The sequence below is a fragment of the Sturnira hondurensis genome, unplaced genomic scaffold (genome assembly GCF_014824575.4).
Source record: "Sturnira hondurensis isolate 20B ecotype Veracruz unplaced genomic scaffold, ASM1482457v3 Scaffold0006655, whole genome shotgun sequence".
Taxonomy (NCBI): Eukaryota; Metazoa; Chordata; class Mammalia; order Chiroptera; family Phyllostomidae; genus Sturnira; species Sturnira hondurensis.
The window spans coordinates 1,728,844-1,754,890 of NW_028079286.1; the positions used below are offsets into that span (position 1 = coordinate 1,728,844).

The following is a 26,047-nucleotide window of genomic DNA, read 5'->3' on the forward strand; positions in this document are numbered from 1 at the left end:
TTTATCACTTTCATTTGTTTTCCTTTTCACTGACCTGAACTGCCGGCAGCCACTTCAACTTGCACAAGCGTGTTGTTGCAGTTGTTTGCATGAATCAACCTTGCTTGGTCTCCGATTCTGCTCCTGTGTTGGTCATGTTCTAACATCTTCAAAGTCTAATACCAAATATCTTGATAGTGAGAACCACATGCCTAAGCAAAGCACAGAATATTGAAACTCTTACTTCCTTTCTTGTTTTTGTAAAGCTTTGAAGCCTGTTGCACCAACGTTTTACTGGAAGTTAGAATGGCATGGCTGAATGAATATCCATTGGTTCTCTGGTTGACTGTTCTTGGCTAACAGGTAAAGTAGGGAGTGAGTCTTGAAACATCCCCTCCAATTCCTAGAAGTCGTTTCTCCTCCCATGACGGAAGGGCAATAAGAGACGTGTTGATAAAAGGAGGAGAGCGTGAGAGGAGCAGGCTCACCATCTATTCTACACTTCTCAAAGGAGCTTCCAACACCAGGCCTGTCGATCTACATTTACACTTATCCTCGTGACACTAGATTCAAAAAGAAAGAAAAATATCCCCGGGGGAGAGAATTTGATATTCTAAATGTACAGGGTATGAATTAGGATTTAATCAACAGTTTAGAGCATCAGTGAAATTAAGAGAGCTAAGGCAGGCTATTTTCTTCCAGATGGGAATAATGATTTATGCTCCTGCCCTATCTTAGAGGGGTTTTGGGAGGATTAAGAAGCTAATGTTTATAAAGCTCTTTAAGCTCCTCATATGAAGGTGTAACATAAACACAAGGTGAAAAATGATACAAAACTCTATACTGAGTTGAACTCCTCAGAGTAAAGACTCTGGAAATGAGAAGCTGTTGCAGAAAAGATGGCAAGTCTCCGAGTTCCAATGCCAGAAGAGCCTTGGTTTGTTGTTATATGTACTTAGAATACCGTTTAGAATAGTACTCCATAGTATTCATAAGTGTGGGAGCCCGCCAGGCCGCAGGGGACCAAGGACAGAGTCCTCCACTGTGAAAATGGTGGAGGAACTTGGTTTCTGGTCCCTGGAGCCGGCGGGTATCTTGACATCTTCCGGACCTTCTCCTTCTCAGCCTTGAAGGAAAGAACAAGATCTTGGCATATGCGTCATGTTCCAAGAAAGTGATAGTCATGAGGACACTGTTATCTTTGGGCTAATGTTCTCAGGATATGAGAACATCTTGCCCTCTTGATAGCTTTCGGGAGTGTACAAACTTTTGTAAAACAACATTGTTCTCAGGCCACTGCAGTTCTGCATATAAGCCAGCAGTTCCTTGAATAAAGTTGCCATTTGCCAGCAGAGCTTATGGTCCTCTCCATTCTTTTAAGTCCCTCGCCTCACCTCGCGACCACCCTCGCTGCTGCGGGCAGCGGCACATAAGCATTCCTACATTTCCTCTTAATCACAATGTCCCTTGTGATAATCATTTTTATTCCTATTCATCAAATGAGATAGACTTATTATTTCCTTTTTTAGAAGAAAAATTGAGATGTGCAAATTGCGAAGGCATCAGTGATGCCTAAACTCACGTGAAATCGCTGGTTTGGTATTATCAGACTGTAGCCTGGATTAGGATTCAGTAGATACGGGCTGCCATCTGGCTGTGGCTCTGGGTCTGTCCTTGGTGAGCCATTTAATTTATCAGAGACTTGGTTTTCTCTTCTTTGGAATACGAGGTTGAGCTACCTAAATGATCTCGGGTTTCATCTCATGGAGAAAATTTACAACATGCCAAGTACTTCATGAGTATTTAGCAACTCTAAGACATTGCCTATGGTAGCATGAAGGGCATGCAAAACAGATACAACTTCAAGATACCTCCTACTTAAAAAAAATTTATACTGGTAAAACAACAATGAAATACTACCACATACCTCCTAGAATGGCCAAAACTTGGAGCACTGATAATACCAGGACTAGCAAGAGTGTGGAAAAACAGAACCTCTCATTCACTGGTAGTAGGAATGCAAAATGGTACCGGCATTTCAAAGGACAGTTTGGTAATTTCTTATAATATAAACACACTCCTACCATAGATCCAGAAAATATGCTCCTTGGTATTTACCAAAAGAAGCTGAAAATTTATGTTCATACAAGAATGAGCACATGAATGTTTATAGCAGCTTTATTCATAATTCCCCAAAGTTGGAAGCAACCAAGATGTTCTTCAGTAGGTGACTGGCTTAATAAACTATGCTCCCTCCAGACAATGGACTATTATCTAGTGCTGAAAAGAAATGAGATATCAGGCCATGAAAAAACATGCAGGAATCTTAAATGCATATTACTAAGTAAAGGAAGCCAAAAATACTTTATGATTTCAATTGTACAACATTCTAGAAAAGGCAAAACTATGGAGAGTAAAAAGATCAGTGGTGGTTGTCAGAGGTGGGGCTGCAGGAGAGGGAAGAGGAATGAATAGGTGGAGCACAGAAGATTTTTAGGGCAGTGAAAATAAGTGGTATGATGCCATTACCATAAATATTTGTCATACATTTGTCTAAACCCATAGACTGCACAACACAAAGAGGGAACCATAATATAAACCATGGACTTTGTGCGGTTATGACGTGTCAACATAGGTTCATCAGTTGTAACAAACATCCCACTCTGGTGGGGGATGATGGTAATGGGGGAGACTATGTATGCGTTGGGGCAGGGGGTGTGTGAGAAATCGCTCTGTCTTCCCCTCAGCTGTGCCCTAAACCTAAAACTGCTCTAAAAAAATAAAACCTTAAAAAGTTTACACTCTACTTTATTTTTTTAAAGATCTTATTTATTTTTAGACAAAGGGGAATGGAGGGAGAAAGAGAGGAAAAAAGATATCAATGTCTGGTTGCCTCTCACACACCCCATACTGGGGACCTGGCCCACAACCCAGGTATATGCCCTATCTGGGACTCGAACCAGCAACCCTTGACTCTGGTTTCAAGGCTGGCACTCAATCATCTGAGCCACACCAGCCAGGGCTACACTCTGGTTTATTAACAAGAGACAGAAATTCATACCTATACACACTTGAATAAAGTTTTTTAAAAGCACATAAAACAACACAGGAATTTTTTTTTTAAATATTTTATTTATTTATCTTTAGAGGGGAAGGGAAGGAGAGAAGAAGAGAAACATCAATGTATGGTTGCTTCTCATGCATCCCCTGCTGGGAACTCGCCCCTGCCAGGAACTGGCCTGCAACCCAGGCATGTGCCCTGACTGGGAATCGAACTGCGATCGTCTGGTTCGCAGGCCCGTGCTCAATCCACTGAGCTACACCAGCCAGGGCTTACACAGGAATTCCTTTAATCACTTGTTTCCATACATGCAGATACTATTCTGTCTGTCCTCCCCCTCCTTCATGTCAGATCTCAGTTTAGAATTACACAACTAGCAACTTCCTTGCCTCTCCCCACAAGAACCCGTCCTCCCCAGGAAGGTCCCAGGGAGGTCCACAGCACAGTGTCAAAGTACACTCCACATTCTATCCCACTTACCTGTTGATTTGCCTATATCTCCCTTTAGACTGTGTGTTCCTTAGGAGAGGACAATGGATGATTCACTACAGTATCCACAGCGCTTGATGTAGGTGTTTGGTTAAGAGAATGGTGTTGAATAAATTAAAAATATCTCTATCTGCACTCCCAAAATAATTTTGAACTGGCTCCTCTTTTTTAGTTACCAGAACCCCTCCATACTTACACAAGTTCCATCACATTAAATCCCTTTTGTTGAAGCTTTTCTTCATTTAAAAGGGGGCCTGTGAGCCAGCACAGAGACAGCAGCATTCCAGGGAGTGGGGCTCTTGGGGGGAGTGAGACCTGAGAAGGCCTCAGGCTCCTCCCTCTCCCTCGCCCCTACCAGCAAAGGAGTTCCCAAATGCTGTCATCTCTAACCCTGTGGTCTCTCTTAAATCCTGCTTCCTCTCTTCCACCATAAGCACACTATTTCAAGCCCCCAGGATGTGGCACCTAAATTACAGATGGCTGCCACCTAATGGGGCTTTCCCCCTCCCAGCTGATGGACACACAGCTCTGCAAGACCACACTCTCCTGCACTGGGGCACTGGGATGCCCCTGATGGATGACAAACGTGTAGGCTCGTTGGCTTGCACTCAGCTTCACCCAACATTAGACATGCAGGTACCTCTATGCTTCTGTATCAACAATTTATTATCTCACATATATGGTTTATACTTTCTCATCCCTGAATTTTAATAAAACTAAAGGAAATCTGAATTTTCCATTTAGATTTTGTCTAGATCCAAAATATTTATACAGGGAGCCACTTTTAGAATCTCTCAGAAGACCTATCTCAACAACCGGTCATAGAAAACAAAAACTCCCTCCTTAAAAATAAACAGAGACGGAAAACCAATACATACTAACAGAAATTGTAGTTCAAAAGGTGGCCCAATTTGAGGACTCAAAGCAAAATAGACTAATAGACAATTTTTTAAATAGAATTAATAAAAAAAGAAAACCTTTGAAAATATCAATCCATTTCTTGAAAATGCACACAAGGATATTGCATCCATGCAATAGGGCGCCGAGGTAGCCACTTTTGAAGATGGAAAAAATTAGGATCAGTAAAGATCCTAATCAGTTTTGTTGAATTATAACTTCCAATGAAGACAATAAAATGCAAAATTAGGTACTGCAGAAACACAAAACAACCTTGAGAATTGTACCAGAAGTCCCAGATAAAGACTCAGTGAAAATAAGAATTGATTTCCTTAAGTGAAGGAAAGACTTGGGGACTCAATATGCACCAAATGGGACTTCCAAAAGGAGAAAACTGAACACACGGAGAACTTGTGAGAACAGAATTTAAATTTTCAAAATCGATTAGGACTCACCAAGTTACCAGCAAAACAAATGAAAAGATACCAACACCCAGTCACATACAAATAAAAAACAAAGTTACTGTGTGGAAACAAAAATCACACTTCCCCTCTATGACCATAAATGCCAACAGCAGTTTTGATGGAAGATTATACTTCCCATAACAAAATTTTTATACTCAGCCTAGCTATCGCTTATATGTAAAGTCAAGTAAAATAGATTTTAGTCATGCCCGGGTTTGTGAAAGATACCAGGAACGTACTTTTCCTATAAAAGTTTTAGAAGACAGCTCCATAGAAAGTATAAGAATAATTATTTTTTAAAAATGTGATACATAAAAAACTGATGTTGAGCAACAAAACAAGTATTATAAAGAATTAATTCTGAATTGTTTTCATATTATTTTCAAATATAGGGTAAATGTCAAGAGAAATTTTGAAAGTATGAGAAGGAATGAAATTTTCTTAGTAAAAAAATATTATTAGCTAATGATTAAATTCAAGGGTACACCAACAAAAAAGGAAAAATAAAGTACAGAATGCAGAAAAAAATCAAGTCATTTTTTATTTTAAAAGTAGCATTGGTGAGAGGCTGATTTATTCTTGATATTGGAAGTAAAGAAAATATTTTTAAAAAATCTTCCAATTTACTAAAGTAAAAATGAACAATATACCTTATAGCAAAATATTTTTAAAAGACCATAGTGTGATCTTCATGCATTGCTGACACACAGGCAGTACCTGCCACATGGTAGGTGTTCAATAAATATTTGTTGAATGACGAAAGGAATGAATGTGATGAGACTGGAGTTCAGCAATCTTAATCAGGAAATTATATGTGTGGACCCTCATTCACTGCTGGGGGAGTGTAAACTGGTGCAGCCACTATGGAAAACCACATAAAGACTCCTCAGAAGATTCAGAATAGAGTTACCACATGACCCAGAAATCCCTTTTCTAGGTATCCACACAGAAAAAAATTAAAAGCATTTATTCACAAAAGTATATACACTCCTATGTTCATTGAAGCATTATTCACAGTGGCAACACACAGACACTGCTGAGGTGCCCTTCAGTAGATGATTGGATAAAGAAGAGGATACACACACAAACAATGGGACACTACTCAGCCATAGGAAAGGTGAAATGCTGCCATTTATGAGAACATGGATGGATCTTGAGAGGATCATGCTAAGTGAAATGAGTCAGACAGAAAAAGTTAAGAACCATATGATTTCACCCATACGTGGAATACAAACCTGAAAGCAACAAATGAGCAAACACGGCAAACAAAAATTCATAGACAACAGTATGGCGGTCACCAGAGGAAAGGAAGGAGGGTGGGACAATAAAAGGTAAAGGGGGTCAAAAATATGGTGACAGAAGATTTGACACACCATCTATCTGGTGGTGGACCCACAATGCAATATACAGATGATGTATCATAGAAATATACACTTGAAACCTATATAATTTTATTAATCAGTGTCACCCCAATAAATTTAATAAAAACATGTATATGTATATAGAAGAAAATTAACGTGGATGGGCTGAATGTTCTTATTAAAAGATACAGATTTTCTGGCCTGATTAGAAGGCAATTTATAAGAAATTCACTTAAAATAATATGCTAAAAGTTTATAACAAAAGGATCGGCCAGGGTATGGGAAGCCTTGAGATACAGTGTGAAGGATTTCAAGGCACCTCAGAGAGGAGAAAGGAGTAAGTCTAGGCCTCCGATTGCAGGGTCTCCAGTTAGTGCTGTTAGGTTCAAATCCTCCATCTCTTCAACCTGGTAGTTATTTTTACCAAGGGTTTTCCGCCTTCCTTTCTTACAGACCAGTGCATTTGCTTGTCGTGACTGTACCAGCCAATTATTGGCACATTTCACTCTATTTTTCAATCAAGCAGGTCTAGATGATATATAAAAGCAAAAACATATATATGCGTGTTACCTTTGCCATCATCTTCACTGAAATTCATTCCTAGGAGACCTTTTCTTTCCCATTTTAGATCAGCATCTCTACTAAAATTATAAAGATATTATCCTGTTAGAAAGGGAATGGGTACGAAGATATAGTTGGCTACCCTGGTGCCACAGGTGCAAGCACACTGCAAATCTGGTTCAAAAGATCCCTTTGACCTTCTGAAGCATCACTGTCAAGGAGGTCAACATAAATCCTGGTATTCAGAATTGGCTACATAACCAGGATTTGTGCCAAACTAAAAATGTTGTTTAGAGGAATTCGATGGTGCCCATAATAGAATACATTTACCAGTGGAAAAAGGTGGCTATTAGAGAGTCACAGAATGCTAACGTTGAAGGGAATCCTTTCAATCCCAAAACCTAAACTTACAAATAGAAAACTATCAGGCAAAGAGAAATTATTTAATGACATTACACAACTGAAAATCCTTGGTCATAATGTCGCCAACTAACAGAACCTAGCAAGACTACTCAACTAATACTATCAATTAGTAAATTATAAAAAATGATACAGCAGTAAAGCTACAGAAGATGACTGACAATTCAATATGAACACAACTCAACTCGAAGGTCTAATTTTGTGTGTGTGTGTGTGCATGTGTGTACTAATCTGGGATAAATGTGAGGGAGATACAAAACAAATGTTTACAAAAGAAAGTGAGGTAACAGAAAGTGAGGAAGAAAATGGACTCTGAGTAACTATTTTTCACTTCGCTCAAAAGCTGCAAAGAAGCCTAATGTAGAGACCTCCCCTTTGTGATTCTGAGACCTGGTTTTCTGCAACCCCCTTTCTAGAGGTAAAAAGGCAAATTTCGGAAGTGTGTGACTAACTTCTTTTATTCTGTCTTGAGAGCAAAACAATTCTCTCCTTGCTTTACCTAGATGATAATAGGTCAATTCTTCAACTAATAGATAATCCTGTTCTTATAGGTCATACAGCTCACCTAAAAAAACTGAAACCCCCATGCATGGATTTTTATCTATTTACTATTTATCTATTTACTTTATCCATTTACCCTGCTGCATTAAAAAGAAATGCTTAAAGAGAAGAGGTTTATGCTATAGTGATTATAATGCTAATGGCTACAATATATAGAGTTCTTACTAGGCAGGCTTCATTTTAAGTAGCTTTTGTATACATTTAACACTTACAACCACTCTCTAAGGTAAATGCTATCATTATCTCTGTTCTTAGGCTGAGAAACCTGAAGTGTTACGGATTATAAATAGGTAGAGCCAAGACAAACCCAAGCACTTGAACCCACGTGCTTACAGCTCTATACCATGGTGAATTGGACTCACTGCTCTAATCCTAAACTAACCTAAGTGGAGAACATGAAGACATCTTTGCAATTATGTTGTTCCATATTCTTCCTAACCTGAGCTTATTAACAGTGAAAACAACATTTAAGTAGTGTTAACAAATCAGTTAAGAATAGAAACCTCACGAAAGTGGTTTCAGAGTCTAAGGACAATTCTGACTGGTTTTCCAGGCAGGACAGTGAGAGCGCCCCCACATTCTTCCAGACCAGCACTGCAGTGTGAACCTCCAGGAGTCTGGTTCACCTGCTGACAGTAATACAAACAACTCGTAGAGAGTATCTCTGCATCCTCTGCTCAGGGCAGAACCCCTCACTTGATAGGAATTGTTCAGTGAATTGAGCACGGGCCTGTGAAGCAGAGTCGCTGGTTCAATTCCCAGTCAGGTCACATGCCTGGGTTGCAGGCCAGTTCCCAACAGGGGACACATGAGAGGCAACCACACATTGATGTTTCTCTCCCACTCTTTCTCCTTCCTGTCCCCTCTCTCTAAAAATAAATAAATAAAATATTTTAAAAATAGGAATTGTTCAGCATCATCTTCTGGTAAAAGGTGTTCTCAGAAAAAATGAGGCCTTTGTTGTTCAAATTTTTATTTTATTTTTTTACTTTAGAAGGATGTACTGGGACTGCCTATAAAAATTTCCTGGGGCCCTGACTGGTGTAGCTCAGTGGATTGAGCATGGGCCTGTGAACCAAAGGATCACAGTTTGATTCCCAGTCAGGGCACATGCCTGGGTTGCAGGCCAGTTCCCAGGAGGGGATACACGAGAGGTTCTCTCCTTCCCTTCCCCTCTAAAAATAAATAAATAAAAGCTTATTAAAATAGAACAATAAAAAATTTTCCCAGGGATCTTCCCAACCCTCCCACCTCCACACCCCACCCCTGCAAATGGCAGTGTGAATAACATTTATTTAAATTTATCTTTGAATTTCAACCTTAACCCAGCCAATTATTTTTACAAGGCAGTTCATTACAAAGCAGTTCTGGATCGTATCCAATTATTTAAATTACTTCCATAGAAATGTTAGGTAATGGGTTTTTTATATATGGTATGGAAAAATAACTGATACAAGCTGAATTCAATATTTCCTTTTGATAAATATGGCTCACATAATAGTGGTTTTTTTTAAACTATCTTAAGACATATAGAAAGGGTTAAATCCTGTCTGACCTCTGTTGATTCTGAAAGCATTCTGCATGCTTTTGTCTTGGCTATGTTGAGCTGCCCTCGCTCTTTGCTGCGGCTTTGCCGACAGCACCGACGCAAAGGCCGCAGTGGCTCTGGGACACAGCGGCAGGCACGCCCGGGCCCGCAGAGACCAGGGCCCCATTTCTCATTGCTCAAAACTTCCCAGATATTTTCTTCTGTCTTTCACCCTAATCTCCTGAAAAATGTGGGTCTTGGGGGTCAGAGGGAGTGTGTTTATTTTCAGGGCCATGTGAGACTGGTTATAGTGGCCACTCCCTCCAAATGTCTTGACTAGATTGGTCCTATTTTTGTTTCTGGAAATCACACATTTAGAAAATATTTCTTAAAACACCTGAATTATGTTTAGCTCTCTTATTTACCTCTTTATTTTGTAAAAGCACATTAGTGATGTTCCTTTGCAGAATGATTAGTAATGTTCCATGTTTCATAGTTAATTTGAAATCATTTTAAAGACCCTACGCTAAACTTTTTAATTTCCGAGACTTTAAACATTGACTTGTTAACTTCCTCCAGCTGTACAGAACTCAGAAATGAGATGAGGAGCAACAGCGTAAACTACCCGTGACAGTGGCGCCCCCTTTGCTGCAAGGGATGTGGTCCATGACCCCCGGTGGATATCTGACACCATGGATAGTCTCGAACCCTGTATAAACTATGTGTTTTCCTATACACACTGCGATAAAGTTGAATTTATACATTAGGCACAAAAGAGAGTAATGACAATAACTAATAATAAAATGGAACAATTATAACAATATATTGTAATAAAAGTTATAGGAATGTGATCTATCACTCAAAATATCTTATTTTACTACATTCACCTATTTACTTAAAGCGTCTCCCTTTGGAATATCTGAGTTGCCAGCATCACTCCTCTTTCACTTTGAGGCTTTTATTAAGTAAAACATGGGCTACAAGCACTGCGATACCATCACAATTGATCTGATAACACAGACAGCTACTCAATGGCTATTGGGCCGATAGCTTATAGAGCGTGGGTACACTGGACAAAGGGATGATTCACATCTCGGGCAGGACAGAGAGCAATGGCACAAGATTTCCTCAGGATCCTCCAAACAGTGTGCAATTTGAAACTGCTGAATCATTTGAAACATACAAAGTCTCCATTAGATGCCTTTGCTGAGTAACCAGAACTGCAGAAAGCAAAACCGTGGATGAGGGAGGACTGCTGTAATGTGTTTGCTCTTTTCAGAAACGGGTCTTTGACCTGGGGACCACCGAGCCTACAAAGTGTGGCAGATTCTGGAACAGACTTTCTAGGTCTATGCCCTCATTCATTCAATCACTAACTGAATGACCTTGAGTAACTTACTTCAGTTTTCCCTGCCTCAGTTTTCTCATCTTTAGGCCTGACTCAGGAGATGACGAGTATTAAATAAGCAAACGCAGGTAAATCATTTTGAAACTGTGACTTTCAAAATGACATTTTGAAATCATTTTGAATGATTTCAAACATTATAAGATCTTAAAATCATAGGAATTTCCTATGAGGAAATAATTTCCTATAAGGAAATTTCCTATGAATTTTTTTTACCAATACTAGGAAAAGTATAGAAAAACCCTATAAATTTCCTACCAAAATGATGTTTTGAAATCATTTTGAATGATTTCAAAAATCATTAATCTTATGTCTTATGAAACTGGGAGCACTCTATAAGTATTAGTTTTCATTGTTAAATGCACTGAAAGAACATTCTCTTCCTCCTAATGCAATTCTAGTATAACCTCCTCTCCTTAAAGGCAATGCAGATGGCAACCATCCTCATGCGTGTGATGTTTACGTCTCTTAGAGCACGGTCAGAAAACTAGGGCCCGTGGACCAAGTCCTGCCCACTGCCTGCTTTTGTAAATAGCTTTGTAAATCAGTTTTATTAAAGACACTATATTTATTCATTTACATATCGTCTATAGCTGCTTGTGTATTCCAAGTGCAGAGTTGAATAACTACAACAGATTGTTTTCTCTGGCCTTTTACAGACTATGTTTGCTAACGCTGATTCAGAGTAAAACGAGGTTTCAGTGATGGCTCAGTGAATGTGGGGTGGGAGGATACCAGAATTTGAAACCAAAGACCATTGCTTCTGCCCTGTCTCTGCCGCTGGTTTCTCTGTGGATTCAAGCAAGTCCCATTAACTTTCTACATCTCAAGTTCTTCATTCATAAAAATAAATAAAAATACACATAAGAGGGTGCTCACAATTTTCAACTTACATATTTAGTGTAAGGTTTAAGTAAACAACATGCAAAAAAGTTCTTGGTCCAATCTAAATTGCTAAGCAAATCTGGGGCATTAACCATTGACAAGGTTACCAAACCTATTCCACTCATTCACCTTCCTGATGACCAAACTTCTTGGAAGGTCTAGCCTTGTTCTTCCCTGGCTGGTCTGGGCCCAGTCCAGTGCTTCTGCTTCTCTTAGCTGGTAATGGATAAGTTCTTCTGATTTGAGTCTTTAAAAAATGAATTTGTTTATGGGATACAAGGAACATATGATTAAGCAATTATTTTATTTTCTCTCAGAATGGCTGTCATTAAAAAGTAGTGCTTTCCAGCCAATGGCACTGAAGCCATGCACACAGCTCTGAGGCACCCTTTGCCATCTCCTCATTAAATCTCCCACGTGCCCTCCTCATTCTGCTGTCACGCTGTGTTCTCTCCTTGACAATTTTGCATTTTGTCCTAAGGCTCCTAGGATCGCACCTCCATATCTCTCCTTGTGCTTGGCTTGGCTTTCTTTCTTAGGTAGGTATTCGCCCCGTGTGTAATTCCACACTCATCACACTTACTGCCTGAAAGGGAAAGAATGCATGCCACGACTGCTTTTCCACTTTTTTTGAAAACTTAAGGTCCAGATCCTTTCTCTCATCCCAAAGCGAGCCAAGAAGGAAACAGTCGCGTCTACAAACAATGGGTTTTCCTTTTTATATTTAGCACTCTTCCTCCCTGCTTCCCTGGGTAGTGCAATGTGGCTTTTCTATCACAAAAGCCTAAGATTTTCGAGAATGAAGAATCATATAGCTAAATAAACCCTGTAGGTAAAGCCTGTCTTCCGTGTGACCAGTGACAAGAGGAAACACTTGGGAACCTCCCAGAAGAGGTGGCACATGGCAACAGCTTCCACACGTGAAGGTTCCTGAATAGCTCTCCTGAGAGGCGTTATCACTAAGAAAAGCAGAGGGCACCTGTTCTTTGCATTTGTAGTGAGTAAAAAGTTTTTACTCTACATATGTTTACCAATTATGATTTTGACAGGTTATAAGCGTTACATTATTATTGTATTATGAACATTTGGTTTCATTCTTCCAATGAATGTGGTGATACACAGAGCACTTGGTTGATCATATACTAAGTGCTAAAGAGCAAACAGCTCAGAATATTTAAAATTCTGGCTAGAGAAGACATTTATTCTAGCAGATATGTATAAAGCTGTCTTTAAAAAGAAATGTTATCATGTTAGATCCATTAGATTATCTGATCAAACTCCTCAAGGTCAAATTTTGGAAGAGACCAGAGTTTCTGATAGTAAAGAAAAATCATGAGAGCGTCATAATCTCAAAGAAAGTTCGAAAAGTTTCCATTTTAAAAAGTGACACATGGCGAGGAAATTTACACTGATACAGTACAAAAATGTAAAATAAAACACAAATATTTTCAACTCCCAAGCTCTTCAACAGCTAAAGCTGTTTACAATTCTGGCTAAACTGCTGACAACCACGACCGACAAAACTACCAGAAAGAAACAATGCCATTTAGTTTTGTTCTGCTACTGCTTTTGAGTCACCCTGCATGGAACGGCAGTCCATAAATGTTAATAAATATTAATTTTGCCTACTATTTTATAGAATAGGCTTTAGAGTCAAACAGCCCTGGGTTTAAAACCTAACTCTGTCACTCATTATAAGTGACAATGGACATATAGAACTTAACTTCCATGTGTCTCTTTCCATAGCTCCAAAATCAGGACCCCAACATGAATTTCAGGGGTTGCCATCCTTAGATGAGATACATATACATAATCACAATGGAATATTATACAACTGTCAAAATGAGTGAAACACAGCCATACTGGGTTATATAAATAAATATGGGCATCATAATATTAAATGAAAAAGGAAGTCCTGAAAATAACACAGCTTAATATCTTTTTTAAAAGTTTAAACAACTACAATTAAAATACTATTTCCTATCAAAGGAAAGCAAGTTGAATATAGAGATGGGGCTCAGGAACGTGATGACCTCAGGGGAGGAGAGCAGAGGACTGAGTAGGACCGGAGGAACCATGAAGGTCCGACCTTTTGTTTGGGGAAGGCAAGGTTCTGAATCTATTCTATTATTTTTAAAATAGCTAAATAAATAAGACTGGGGTACAAGAGCAGTTAGTCTAATAAATAGTAACATTAAATATATGAACATGCTCTAAGGAAAAATATCTCTGAAGAAAAGTAAAATAGCAAAAAGTATATGATAGTCTGCGGTACTTTGAAAACGAAAATCTATGATTATTTCCAGGCACTAAGATGCACATGGTAAGTAATGAACTAGGTGTAGTGACTATGTCCCTTGTGGCTAGAAAGTATTAGCAAATAACTAGGACCCCCAGGAGCTAACTTACAATCTAGAAGTCTAGAGAGACTGTCTCTCTGTCTCTCTCTCTGTCTTACACTCTTTTAAGTTTATTACTAGGACCTAGCTCAAAATAATGTTGACAAACTGTGCAAAGCCAAAGCATAAAGCAAATGTTCTTTGGAAGCATTAGCAAAATTACAGCAGAGAGATGTGTTGTTTGTAATTAATTACAAACAAAATTACATCATATTTTCATTTATAATAATAGCAAACGTGGGAGAAAAAGTTGTTTTCAAATATCTACGTATGAGATATGTGGGTAGGAAGGTAGGTATATAAGTATCTGTAATAACAAACTTCCTGTCATTTTTTCCTATTAATATGTAAACCTCTTTGGGCTTATGTTAAGATATTTCTATTCCTTATGAATGCACCATTACAAAAAGCAGGAATGATAATTTACATATGGAAACTCATAATTGTGTGAGATAGACACTAGCAGCATCCTATTTTTTAAATGAAGAAATTGAGGCACCAAGGATCATACAGGAAACATGGCCGAGACTAGGTAACTGGCTGGAGCCACTAAGCAGCTCACTGAAGCTACAATATAGGTACCGTAGAGAAAAATGTATTTTACAACATCCTGCCTACTAAAGACCAGGATGCTTTAACAGGTACAAGTTTTTAACCTCAAATAACACCGAGGGAAATATCTGAAGACTCCATCATCTCCCTGCAACAGGGATTAGGGTGAGACAAGGAGAGATGAAATAACAAATCATCTGGATATTAGATTTTAGACAGTAAAAGCCTTGGCGAGAGGCTTTCATTTAACTTCCAGTTTGGTCTTGTCATTCAATGGCAGAAGAGAAGGTTTTCAACCAAAATAATGTGTATGTGTGAAATACAGACACTTAATTGGCAAGTGTTGTGGTCTTACCTTTGAGGCTGGTTTCTCCTGGACTATGCTGGTGAGCAAGGTGGTCCTGCCTGTCTGGCAGAGGGAAGGCCGGCCACGTGACACTGTGGCTACGTTCCCTAGCCGACTGCTGGAAGATCTTGGGTAGAGGGTGTGAAATAAATAAGACCTGGGCCTGGAAGTCCTTGAGAAGAAACAGTTGCTTCTCTTGGTCCCAAGAGATTCTTTCCTTCTTGGTTTTCCCTTTTTTTTTTTTAAGACCTTTCATGTCAGAAGGTTTCCTGCTACTGAATTCACATTCTATAACTCCAAAGCCTCAGACTGACACCAGTCAAAGCCCAAATAGCCACGGCTTTTCTGAGAGGGTTCAAGCAGGACAGGCCAGCATGGGCAGTGAGAGGAAACATCTGAATTCTAAACTGCTTTGAAGAGACATCGTGTGGACCATGGAAACAAACAGGGAGAAATACTTTTTCAAGGACATACAGTGAACACACACAGCTGTGTTGCCAAGGTTGGCATTTGTCAATGATCGGAGAGGCCTATAATGTAGGAACCTTTTTGATTTTACTTCTTCCCTCAATGAATACTTGCTTCTTCCATATGTACAAATTATGTTTCCTTTGGTGAGCATTAATGATCTTCAGTTAAATCATGTGCTTTTATCATATCAATTTATGGAAGTATTTTTAGCCACATTATTTATAGAACATTTACGTCTGCCTTTCAAAGTCCTCATCTTTAGGTCTGCTTTCAATTTCCCAAAGCCCTCCCCCCACAGGCACTGCACACAACACACAAGCAGCACAGATCCCCCCCCACCCCACAATGTGTATTTGACATGCTTAAGGTTCATCTTCACAGGCATACAGGCATTGGCATGTACAAAATGTGGACGGTGTCTATAAATTCAAGGAAACATTTAAGTGCACAGTGATACATAGATACATGGGTATAATACTTTATGTACTTGATAAATATTTCATCCCCACCATAAAGAAAGCTTTTTATCAAGTTTGATTGTTTTTTTATTACCTTAAAGTATTGCAGTTGTTTCTCAGCATTCATTGTTCCTTCCTTTTCTTGTCTCAGACAGGAATTGAAGATGAAAAGCTCCGTATCTCTTAGCCACCCTTTCAGTTCTTTGATCCTGGCCTCCAGCTGCCTTACCAGGCTTCCGCTTTCAGGGGAGAGCAGGTCACGTGGACCTGACCCACTGGGCCCTGCCATTGTGTCCTGGATCTTCTCCCCTAGGGTTTTCTAATGCAGCAAATGAAAAACAAAAATATAAATTAGCTTAGGTACCAAAACGTATCACAGTTTGGCTGGTAACAAGAACCAACTAGGAGGTGTCCAGCCACACCCGCTACCTCACAACCAGCCTTCAGTCCAGATTAGTTCGTTGTTCCATTTAGGATTTGAATTCTTGAGTGATGCGTGTTGTTCTGACTACCACTAGAGGCTTAAGAAGACCTCATTCACCTACAATTTCCTTTAACAGAAAGGAGATTTGACCCAAAAGTTCACCTTGGTCACTGATAGAAATTCATTTGAATTCTCATGATGGGAGTTTATAGTAAAAAATTCTCTGCATAAAATTTTCAGGAGATAAAAGTCTGAGTTTAATCAATATACTAAAGAGGCTGAGAGAAGACTGTCCCTGGGAAATTAGATTCTTTTTTGTTTTTATACAATTCGCAAACCATAGGACAGAGGGCTATTACAAGGGACAACCTCCTTTGTGCTGTTGTTGATTTTGCCTGACTCAGAACCTGTTCGGCCCCACAGTTCTTCCCATTTTGCATTTGTGGATGCTAGAGTTTCCAATATATGGGTTAAAGTAAGTCCCAATCCACTAGCTAGAAGGCTTCTTAGATTAACTGGGACGTCATGAAGGTGTAATAAGGGAGGGCTGTGTTGTTGCTGTGGAAAACACTCTGGAGAATCGGTAGGAGTTAATCTATAAGGATGAATTAAATCTACAGAAGTAAGCTTTAAAACACAAATGAAATTAAGTCAACAAACACTCGTGTGCTGTGTAGCATTCCGTAAAGAGCATCTCTAGGAGATCGTAACAGAAAAACAGCCTTTCTTGCCAACACCCTTACACTTTCATGGTGCAAATATTGATAATTTGAAGACCCTCAGTGGAATCCAGACTCAGCTATTGTTTTTACGCTGTAACAAAAGTAGCAGCAGGAGGTGAAATCAATGCCCTTGGAGGGTAGGGTCACAAAAAAGAATTTATTGCCACTTTTTTGTTCTGGAACAGTTTGCAATCATAAATTCTTCATAAACAGAATACTTCAGAGAATGGTCCGTCTTCATAAATATACGACAGAGGACATCAATTTCATTTAATTCACAATTTGTGTCAGCACAGCAGATGCCAATGCCTGCCTTGATAGGGTTGTTTAATATGCAATTGAGACAGAGTAATATGCAGCACAGGGGACAAAATTTCACAGATTAAACTGTACGCACCACTGACATTTCATTCTAATGCATTTCCATTCCACACTGTTCACCTTAGATGAAAGTAATATTAAAAACCATATCCCTCTATTTTACTATTGTTAGAAGTTAAAATCCTTGTCTTTAAGTTTTTTTTCATGCCAATTAAAATGTAATCATGCCAATTAAAGCAGCATGCCTGGTGGTGGTAGTGTGGCTCAGGTTCTGTTCAAACCTTTCCTCCACCCTTCTCTCTCCCTAAATCATTACAAAACTGCATACGGTATTCAAATGATATTTTTGTCAAAATGGCAACCATTTTAAAGTGTCTGACTCATAAAGGATAACTGAATATTCTGCTTTTTTAAGGTAATGTTGACTTAAAATTTTTGTTGAGAAAGCAATCTACATGAAATAATTTAAACAATTTTCAAAAAGATTATTGCTAGTTATTTATCAAATCAGAAACAAATAGCTCTACTTCTGTATCAACAGCCTACCCCTTTATCTACCAGGCACATGGAGTTGCTGTCCTCATTTAGTAAACAACTTTCCAAAGGTCATACACTGACCACACTTCTTCGGTATGAGATCAACGAAATCTATAGAATTCAGGAGATTCTGATTGAAATCACCATTTATAATGTGAAAGCCATTAATTACCATTAAGAAGTAAGGTAACAATAGGTCAGAGTAAAAACTTTTAACGTTTTAAGTTACTTTGCACAACTGCAGAGTGCAGTGAATTCAGATGAGGGAGCACGGATTTAAACCTGCAGTTGCTTAATCACCTAGATTAAGCGTGGCAGAAACTGAGCACCGGCATTCCTCCAAGTCATCGAGGTACATGGAGAGCTTTCGATTCAAAATATTTTGGGGGTATTATCCCTTCAAAAATTAAGAAAAGACAGGAAATTGAAGGCACGCAAAATTAGGCTCCATAACTGACACCACCCATACTTAGCTATTATAATTAATCATTTAAGTAATTGACAAATTTGGCTTACCCTTGATTTGAAGCGAAGGCAATTTAGGGGAGAAGTTGATGAAGAACACGGTTTAACCTCTCCCTCTCAGCTGCCTTCCAACAAAGGGTCAGCGCTGTCTCCTGCTCAGTGCCATCCAGTCTCTGGGTAACAGAACCTCTATATTGCCCTTTGGCCAGATTCTTGCATCTCAGTCTTTGGCTGAGACCCAGCCCATCATTGCATGAAATGAATTACATGAAACTTTTTTTGGCTTTTGTCAAGCATGAGCTGGAAACCGGGGCACAAAACAGAGCCCTATTTAACTGTGCAATTCTGGTTTCGGTCAAATTTGCATCTTTGTTTTGGTGGCTCACTGTGGCTTGAAAGCTGTAGCGATGACTGCACTCCTCACAGGAAGGGGCAGTAAACAGTTAAACAGGGGCTGCCTCCACCATGTACCTTCCGAATGAAGTCTATTAACATTCATTCAAGCATGACAGTCGGTGTATATCAGATATACTGTATTATAGTTGACTTGGTGCATTCCCATAATACATGGCATATTTCACTTACTTTCTTATGTATTAAAGAGCCCAAATTATTAAAATCTGAGAGGAGACAAGCTGAGAGTAAAAAAAAAAATCAACAGAAAAGGGAAAGCAGTGTTTTTTCCCCAAAATAGCATGAATAGCTTGTTTGAAATGGAGGTAGTGAATTGAAAGAGAGAGATATTTGTGCCTCAAATTAGAAATCAGACAGATAGAGTACTTCACTAACACAAGAAAATATACATATAACCTACAAACAGTAATAAAAATGCAAATACCCCAAGCAGTTCCCATTTTTCATTAATTGAATCCACTTTTTCAAGGAGATCATTTGGTAGTAAAACGCCACCTTTCTTCAAAGCTTCAACCTTACTAAGCAGCTCTGTCTTTTTCAGGTCCCTGATGGACATTTCCACACTGTATCGCTAAAACAAGAAGAGAGAAAAATATATCATTAGGGAGAGAGATGTTCTTTAAAAATCTTTAAGCACAGCATTAGTGATGCTCATGGATGTTAAAAGATTTGTTTCCAATAATATTTATGAGGAAACTAAACCTAAATAACTTGAGTAGTGGAAGATAATTCCAAAAGTAGTTAAAATATATATATATATATATATATATATATATATATATGTATATTACTCATTCACACAAACAGCCAAGGTATTCCATTTAGTTAATTTAGATTGAAGCCTTTTTAAACTAAAATCCACATATATATTTGATCTTTAACATATTCCAAACAGGCCCTGGCTGGTGTGGCTCAGTTCATTGGGTGTAGTCCCACAGAGCAAAACTCACTGGTTCATTCCTAGTCTGCCTGGGTGCATGCCTGGGTGGCAGATTTTGTCCCCAGTTGGGGTACTTGTGAGAGGCAACCAATTGATGTTTCTCTCTCACACTGATGTTTTGCTCCCTGCCTTTCTCCCTCCTTTCTCCTCTCTCTAGAAATAAATAAATAAAATCTGAAAGAAAGAAAGAAACTCAAACAAAAAAAGATACATGCTCTAAAGGGAGTTAATATTGCAGTTAATTTTGGTCAACATTTGGCTCCAAAGTGCCGTCAATCTCTCTTCTCTGCCCCACAAAGACCCAGTCTCAGAGTGGTACAAATAAAATGATTCCTAAAGACTGACTTTCTCCTTATCCTATAAGTTCTCTGAATTCTCAGCTTTTATTTTTCATTTTTCTTTTGCTTAAAAACTCTAGGTAGGCTTGGAGAAGAGGTACATATAGAGTGGAGAAAGAAAACCAGTACTTTAACAATGGTTACAAATCTTCCGGTCACAATGGAGGTATAGGTAAACGTGCTCCGCCTCCTCACACAAGCAGAGAAAGAATTACAACTAGACCTCAAACCAATAACACCCAGAACTGTCAGAAAATTGAGCTGTATGAAAATCCAACAACCAAGGATTTAAAGAAGCCACATTCATCTAGATGGGGAAAAGGGGTGGAGACAAAGAGATGAGCAGAGAGGCAAGGAGATGAGCAGAGAGGCGCAGAGATGCAGTGGCACAGAGAGGTGGCAGCAGTAGATCGGCTGGTCCCACATTGTAGTAGATAAAAATCAGGAAGGGCATCTTGGGAGCAAGCGATCCCAGCTCCAGGCTAGACCCTCTAACCCAGGATTCCAGCACCAGCAGGATAAATCCCCATAAGTTTCAGCTGTAAAAACCACTGGGACTTGGGCAGTGGAAGAAACTGCTGATTTTCAGGAGACTCTGCTAAAAGGGCCTGCATGGATTTAAAACATACACAGACCCACCCTCTCTTGGATTCAGCACCAGAGCAACAGCTGGAAAGATGCTAGTTGCACAGACCAAGTGCAGGGCAAACTTCTAGAAGCCAAGCAGCAGTACTGACCCCTCACCAAATCCTCCCCCCACATGGAGCCACAAAGCAGTGAGGTGGGTTGCCGCACCCTGGCAACTATCTAAGACTCAACCCCACACAATTTACAGGTGCCTTTTCTACAATGAGCCACACTACTGAGACAGGGAGTCAAAGTAGCTCTATGTAATACACAGAATCAAAGACAGGGAGGCTGCCAAATTGAGGAGATAAAGAAATATGGCCCAAATGAAAAAAAAAAAAAAAACAGAACAAAGCCCTAGAAAACGAACAAAACAAAATGGAGATACCCAACCTATCCAATACAGAGGTCAAAACACTGGTGATCAGGATGCTCAAAGAACTCATTGAGTATGGCAACAAAATAAAAAAGACCCAGGAAGAAATGAAGGTTACACTAAGTGAAACAAAGAAAAATCTACAGGGAACCACAGTGGAGGGGATGAAGCCAGGATTCAAATCCACAATTTGGAGCATAAGGAAGAAATAGAAATTCAACCAGAACAGCAAGAAGAAGACAAAAATTAAAAAAAAATAAAGGTAGTATAAGGAACTTCTGGGACATCACCAAATATACCAACATCTGAATCATAGAGGTGCCAGAATGAGAAAAGGAAGAGCAAAAAATTGAAAACTGATTTGAAAAAATAATAAAAGAAAACTTTCCTAATTTGTTGAAGGAAATAGGCATACAAGTACAAGGAGCGCAGAGAGTCCCAAACAAGTTGGACCCAAAGAGAAACACACCAAGACACATCATAATTAAAATACCATAATTAAAGATTAAAGATAAAGAGAGAATCTTAAAAGCAGCAAGAGAAAAGCAGAAGTTACCTACAGGGGACTTCTTATAAGACTGTCAGCTGATTTCTTTAAAAAAAAAACTGCAGGCAAGAAGGGACTGGCAATATGTATTCAAAGTAATGAAAAGCAAGGACCTACAACCCAGATTACTCTATCCAGCAAAGCTATCATTTAGAATGGAAGGGCAGATAAAGTGCTTCCCAGACCAGGTAAAGCTGAAGGAGTTCATCACCATTATTGAAGCCATTATTACATGAAATATTAAAGGGACTCATTCAAGAAAAAGAAGATCAAAACAATGAGCATTAAAATGGCAACAAATTCACAACTATCAACAACTGAATCTAAAAAACAAACTAAGCCACCAACCAGAATAGGAACATAATCATAGAAATGGAGATCATTTGGAGGCTTATCAGCTGGGAGACAGAAAGGGAAGAATGGGAGAAAAGGTACAGGGATTAAGAAGCATAATTGGTCGGTACAAAACATACAGGGGGTGGTTGAGAACACTATAGGAAATGCATAAACCAAAGAACTTATATTCAAGACCCATGGACATGAACTAAGTGGGGAAGATTGCTAGAGGGAAGGTGGTTACCAGGTGGATGGGGGCAAAGGGGAAAAATTGGGATGACTGTAGTATCATAATCAATAAAATATATTTTAAAAAGAAATAACAAAAGCTAAAATAAGAATGGTTACAAATCTATGCTTCCTTATTGAATACCATAATATGGTCTCAAATGTCACAGTTGACTACAGAACCCGCTCCCCCAACATGCACTGTATTGCAACACACTACCAAGTGAGTTTCTCCTAAAAGATACTGCTACAGATAATGTAGGTGCTACTTAATATGACAGTTACTATGGTAACTGTTTGATTCTCTTCAAACAACTACTTGGATAACTTCATAGTTAGCAAGTCCTATATTATAAACAGCTATAAATGACTGTGGCTGTAGTTGTAAAATGTACACATAACAACATCTGTAAGGAGAAAAACTAGGTTCTGGTTAAAATATGAAACATATTTTGCAATTTTAGCACATTTCCAAAATATAACAGTAATCCCCAAATTTCTTTCACCGAAGCATGAAAGTTAGGTCACTGAGGTCCTTGACAATATTGCTTCATTCATTGTCCTAACTGAGCAAAAATGAACACTTTATCAGGTCTAGGAAGAAAAGCTTTTGTCTGAGCAAAGTAGCATGTCAGCACATTCAAAACATACCCAAGCACTTGGGTGATTTTATTTACCTTAAAAACATGATATTATATAAGATCCCAAATTAAACACAATTAGAAACAGCTTCAAGACAAAGAAGGTGTGAAATCGCTGTTTCTCATACGCAAATATTTGCATACTTTATTTAATCTTTCATTTGCCCAAAACATGCACATTATGTACAAGGTAAACTTCTCCAAATGTTAGTCATTTGTGGGTCACAGAACAATATATTTTAAATAAGGTGATTTAAAGCATTTCATAGTATTAATGAATGCTGATCAGGGTGTCAGAGTACCCAAAATTGCATGAAATGCATAATGAAAAAAATTAAGAGTTGCCTTAGAGCTCTTTCAGAATTTGGCCTGTGATACATGGAAAACTCTGACTGTGCTTTTTCATGGCAGACGGTTTCCAGGCCCACGTTACTCCAACACTTAGAAAACACAATGTCCACGCGAGAATTCTGGACCGAACATTTAACTAGCATTCTAGAAACCTACACAGTGTTTTATTGTCAGCGATGATTGAAGAAGAAAAAGATCTGCTTTAGGTAATCAGAGAGCCACCTAAAGATGATATTGCAAAGATTTACATAATTAACTTGATAAGACTTCTGTGACATGATACTGGGGGAACCAGCATTTCAGGCAGGCAGAAGAATTCTATTCAAATCTTATGCTCACACCACATGCAGTAACTGAGAGAGGGCGTCCTCTGGCTGTGCCACCTGGGAGCAGCCTGGACAGTTGCCACTTCTACCTATGACAAGCTCATCTCCACTGTTCATTCTGACTTTGAGTGGTTCCTACACAGCAGATCAATCCAGAAAGATAATGGTTTAGATAAACATGATAGTCTTGTAATAATAAACATGATACTCTTGTAATAATAAAAATATAAAAAGCAATTAATTTCATTTTGGATATAAAATAATTTTCTCTGTGAAATGTGGTACACTACATAGTTACTGCAACAGCTATTATAAAAGGTTATTACATTAAAAAACTTGTCTTGTGTACGTTCTCTGTCTCTGTCACCATGTAACCTACTGTATAAACAGGTTGATGAAAGATGTGATTGATGGACAATGCCTTCAAACTGTAACAGCTAGAAGAACCCAGCTAACAGTTAGACGTATCGGTACATGTGTATAAAAGGTATTACCAGAATGTCATGAAATTTAAGGTAAAATATCTCATATTTGAAGCACTCTGAAAGTTGAATCAGATATGGTTTAGGGCCTTATGCTATATATGAAATAATGCCAGAAAGGTTACATTTTTGCTGATGCCAATACGGTTTTGCTCTTCTCTCTTTTCAAAAGCATTAGACAGGAACAATCAACTACCAGCTCTCACAGGCCCTGGTCAAACCACCAGGTAGGGCTACTTCATCCTGTGTGATCAAATAATTTCATCTTCATATTCATGTCATCCCCCAGCAGGAAGTGAGCAGAGGCTGCCCCACTGTGTCCCGTCGTCTGGGGACATTACACAGGCAACTCTTTAACAGCCAAAAACGAGAGCAGGAAAGTTAAAGTCAGATGGCTTTTTTTTAGTGCTAAGGTAAATAAGCATCCAGTATTTAATTTCCACACAGCACTTGCAGTGGACTTCTCTGTCTAGTCAAAAAAAATATACTCTATTCAAAGGGCATATTTGCATTATTAAGTATATTTGCTTGGCCAATTCAATTTTGACTAATGAAGCCTAATAGATATGTGAATGATCTAAATTAAAGACACGGGCCCCTCCAATTCTAAATGCCACTTCTCTGTGTATATAGAATATATAAAGAAAACTGTAAAAGCAGTGAAAAATAACCACAAACACTATCCCACTGTTTTAACTAGGTATTAAAGAAGTTTTTAGAAAATTCTTACTCAGTGCTCACTTTTTGAAAGTGCAAATGCCAAAAATGGAATTATAAAACAAAGCAGCAAAAACAGGGATTTCTGAAGTAAATATAATTAGAAATGCATGAAGACTTGATTGAGATAACTTTTTTGACAGTTATGCTAAAGGCTTTTTTTCCCTCTTAAAACCTTTTTCTTTCTTTCTTTCTTCTTCTTCTTCTTCTTTTTTTTTTTTTTGTTAAAAATCACACCGAAAATTCTGCCCAAATGGAGACTGGAACAATGCCTTGAAACAGTGTTAATTGTCACCATGGAAACCAGAAGAATAAGCCATTTTGAAACTGGTATAGAAGGCACACATTGAGCAACTCGAGCATTTTTCTGCCTCCCTCAATGTTAAAGAACAAGATGCCTTGTCACTGTGAGGTCAGAGAAAGAAAGCATCATGAAAGGGTTATAGATGCTCACTGTCTAGTAAATAAAAAATAAAATAAAGAATAAACTATATACAGCTAATGCTGTAAGACTCTTCCCAGTGAATTTCTTTGAAATAGAAAGATCATCAAAAGATGGCCAGGACTGGGGGACAGATTCCACCTAAGCGAAACTTCGGGGCTATATTATGTGAACCTTGCCCTCAAAGCTCCCTGGGAATTCTGCTGTTGTAATAAAACTTCAGAAGAGGAAAGAAAAAAGGCAGCATGATGGAATTCAAAATAATGCTCTAAAAGCACACAGAGAGATTAAGACATCCATTGTAAGACTTTTGTATGGTGCTTCTGTTGGCTACGCTGAAAAGAGACGAGACATTGCTGAGTGGAGAGTGAAGTTTTGGCTATGAGAAACACGAAAGTTAAACCACAGAATTTTCTCCATCATTAGAATAAGGCTGTCAGAATCTGCAACTTCAGGATTTGAATATTTACATCTTATACCGTATTTTAACTGCGCTTTACATGACTTTATACTAGGAAGCGTTAAAGCAGGGAAAATAATCTAGTTATTAGAATGACAGATATAATAATAAAGATATTTAAATATCTTCCCCACTACAAAGTAGTACCTCAAACACCAATACACTCAGCATAATCCACTTTCCCATAAAAACACAACAGATAGATGATAGACAGAGAGAGAAAATACACTGAGAGGATAAAATGTACTTGATCTATCGACAAGAAAGCACACGCTGGGAACATACCAGAACACCAAACTCCTGGCAAAATCATGTGTGAAAACAGGCATTTTTGCACAAAAATACAGGATGTATCTGTCTATGACTCTGATACCGTGTGTTCTGGCTAGTGTTTGCCCTCCTCATGCGAGGCTTCATGGTGGCCCCTCAGCAAGTCCATGCCTAATGCCATTCAGTGGGGAACAAAAGGTCTTTTTATACAAAAGTCCGGGATCCACAGCTCAGCTGTACATGCCG

The 26,047-nt window shown here is 38.7% G+C and overlaps 1 protein-coding gene across 6 annotated transcripts in view; it reads right to left on the reverse strand.

Annotated features, from left to right (window-relative positions):
• Positions 1-26,047, reverse strand: part of AKAP6 (A-kinase anchoring protein 6) — a 481,121-nt gene that overhangs the window by 63,037 nt on the left and 392,037 nt on the right. For all 6 annotated transcript variants that reach the window (XM_037050256.1, XM_037050257.1, XM_037050255.1 and 3 more), the window contains exons 10-11: positions 19,145-19,291; positions 15,932-16,156 (exon numbers count right to left, since the gene is read on the reverse strand). In XM_037050256.1, coding sequence (XP_036906151.1) covers positions 15,932-16,156; positions 19,145-19,291 — 372 coding nt within the window. The remainder of the gene's footprint in view (positions 1-15,931; positions 16,157-19,144; positions 19,292-26,047) is intronic.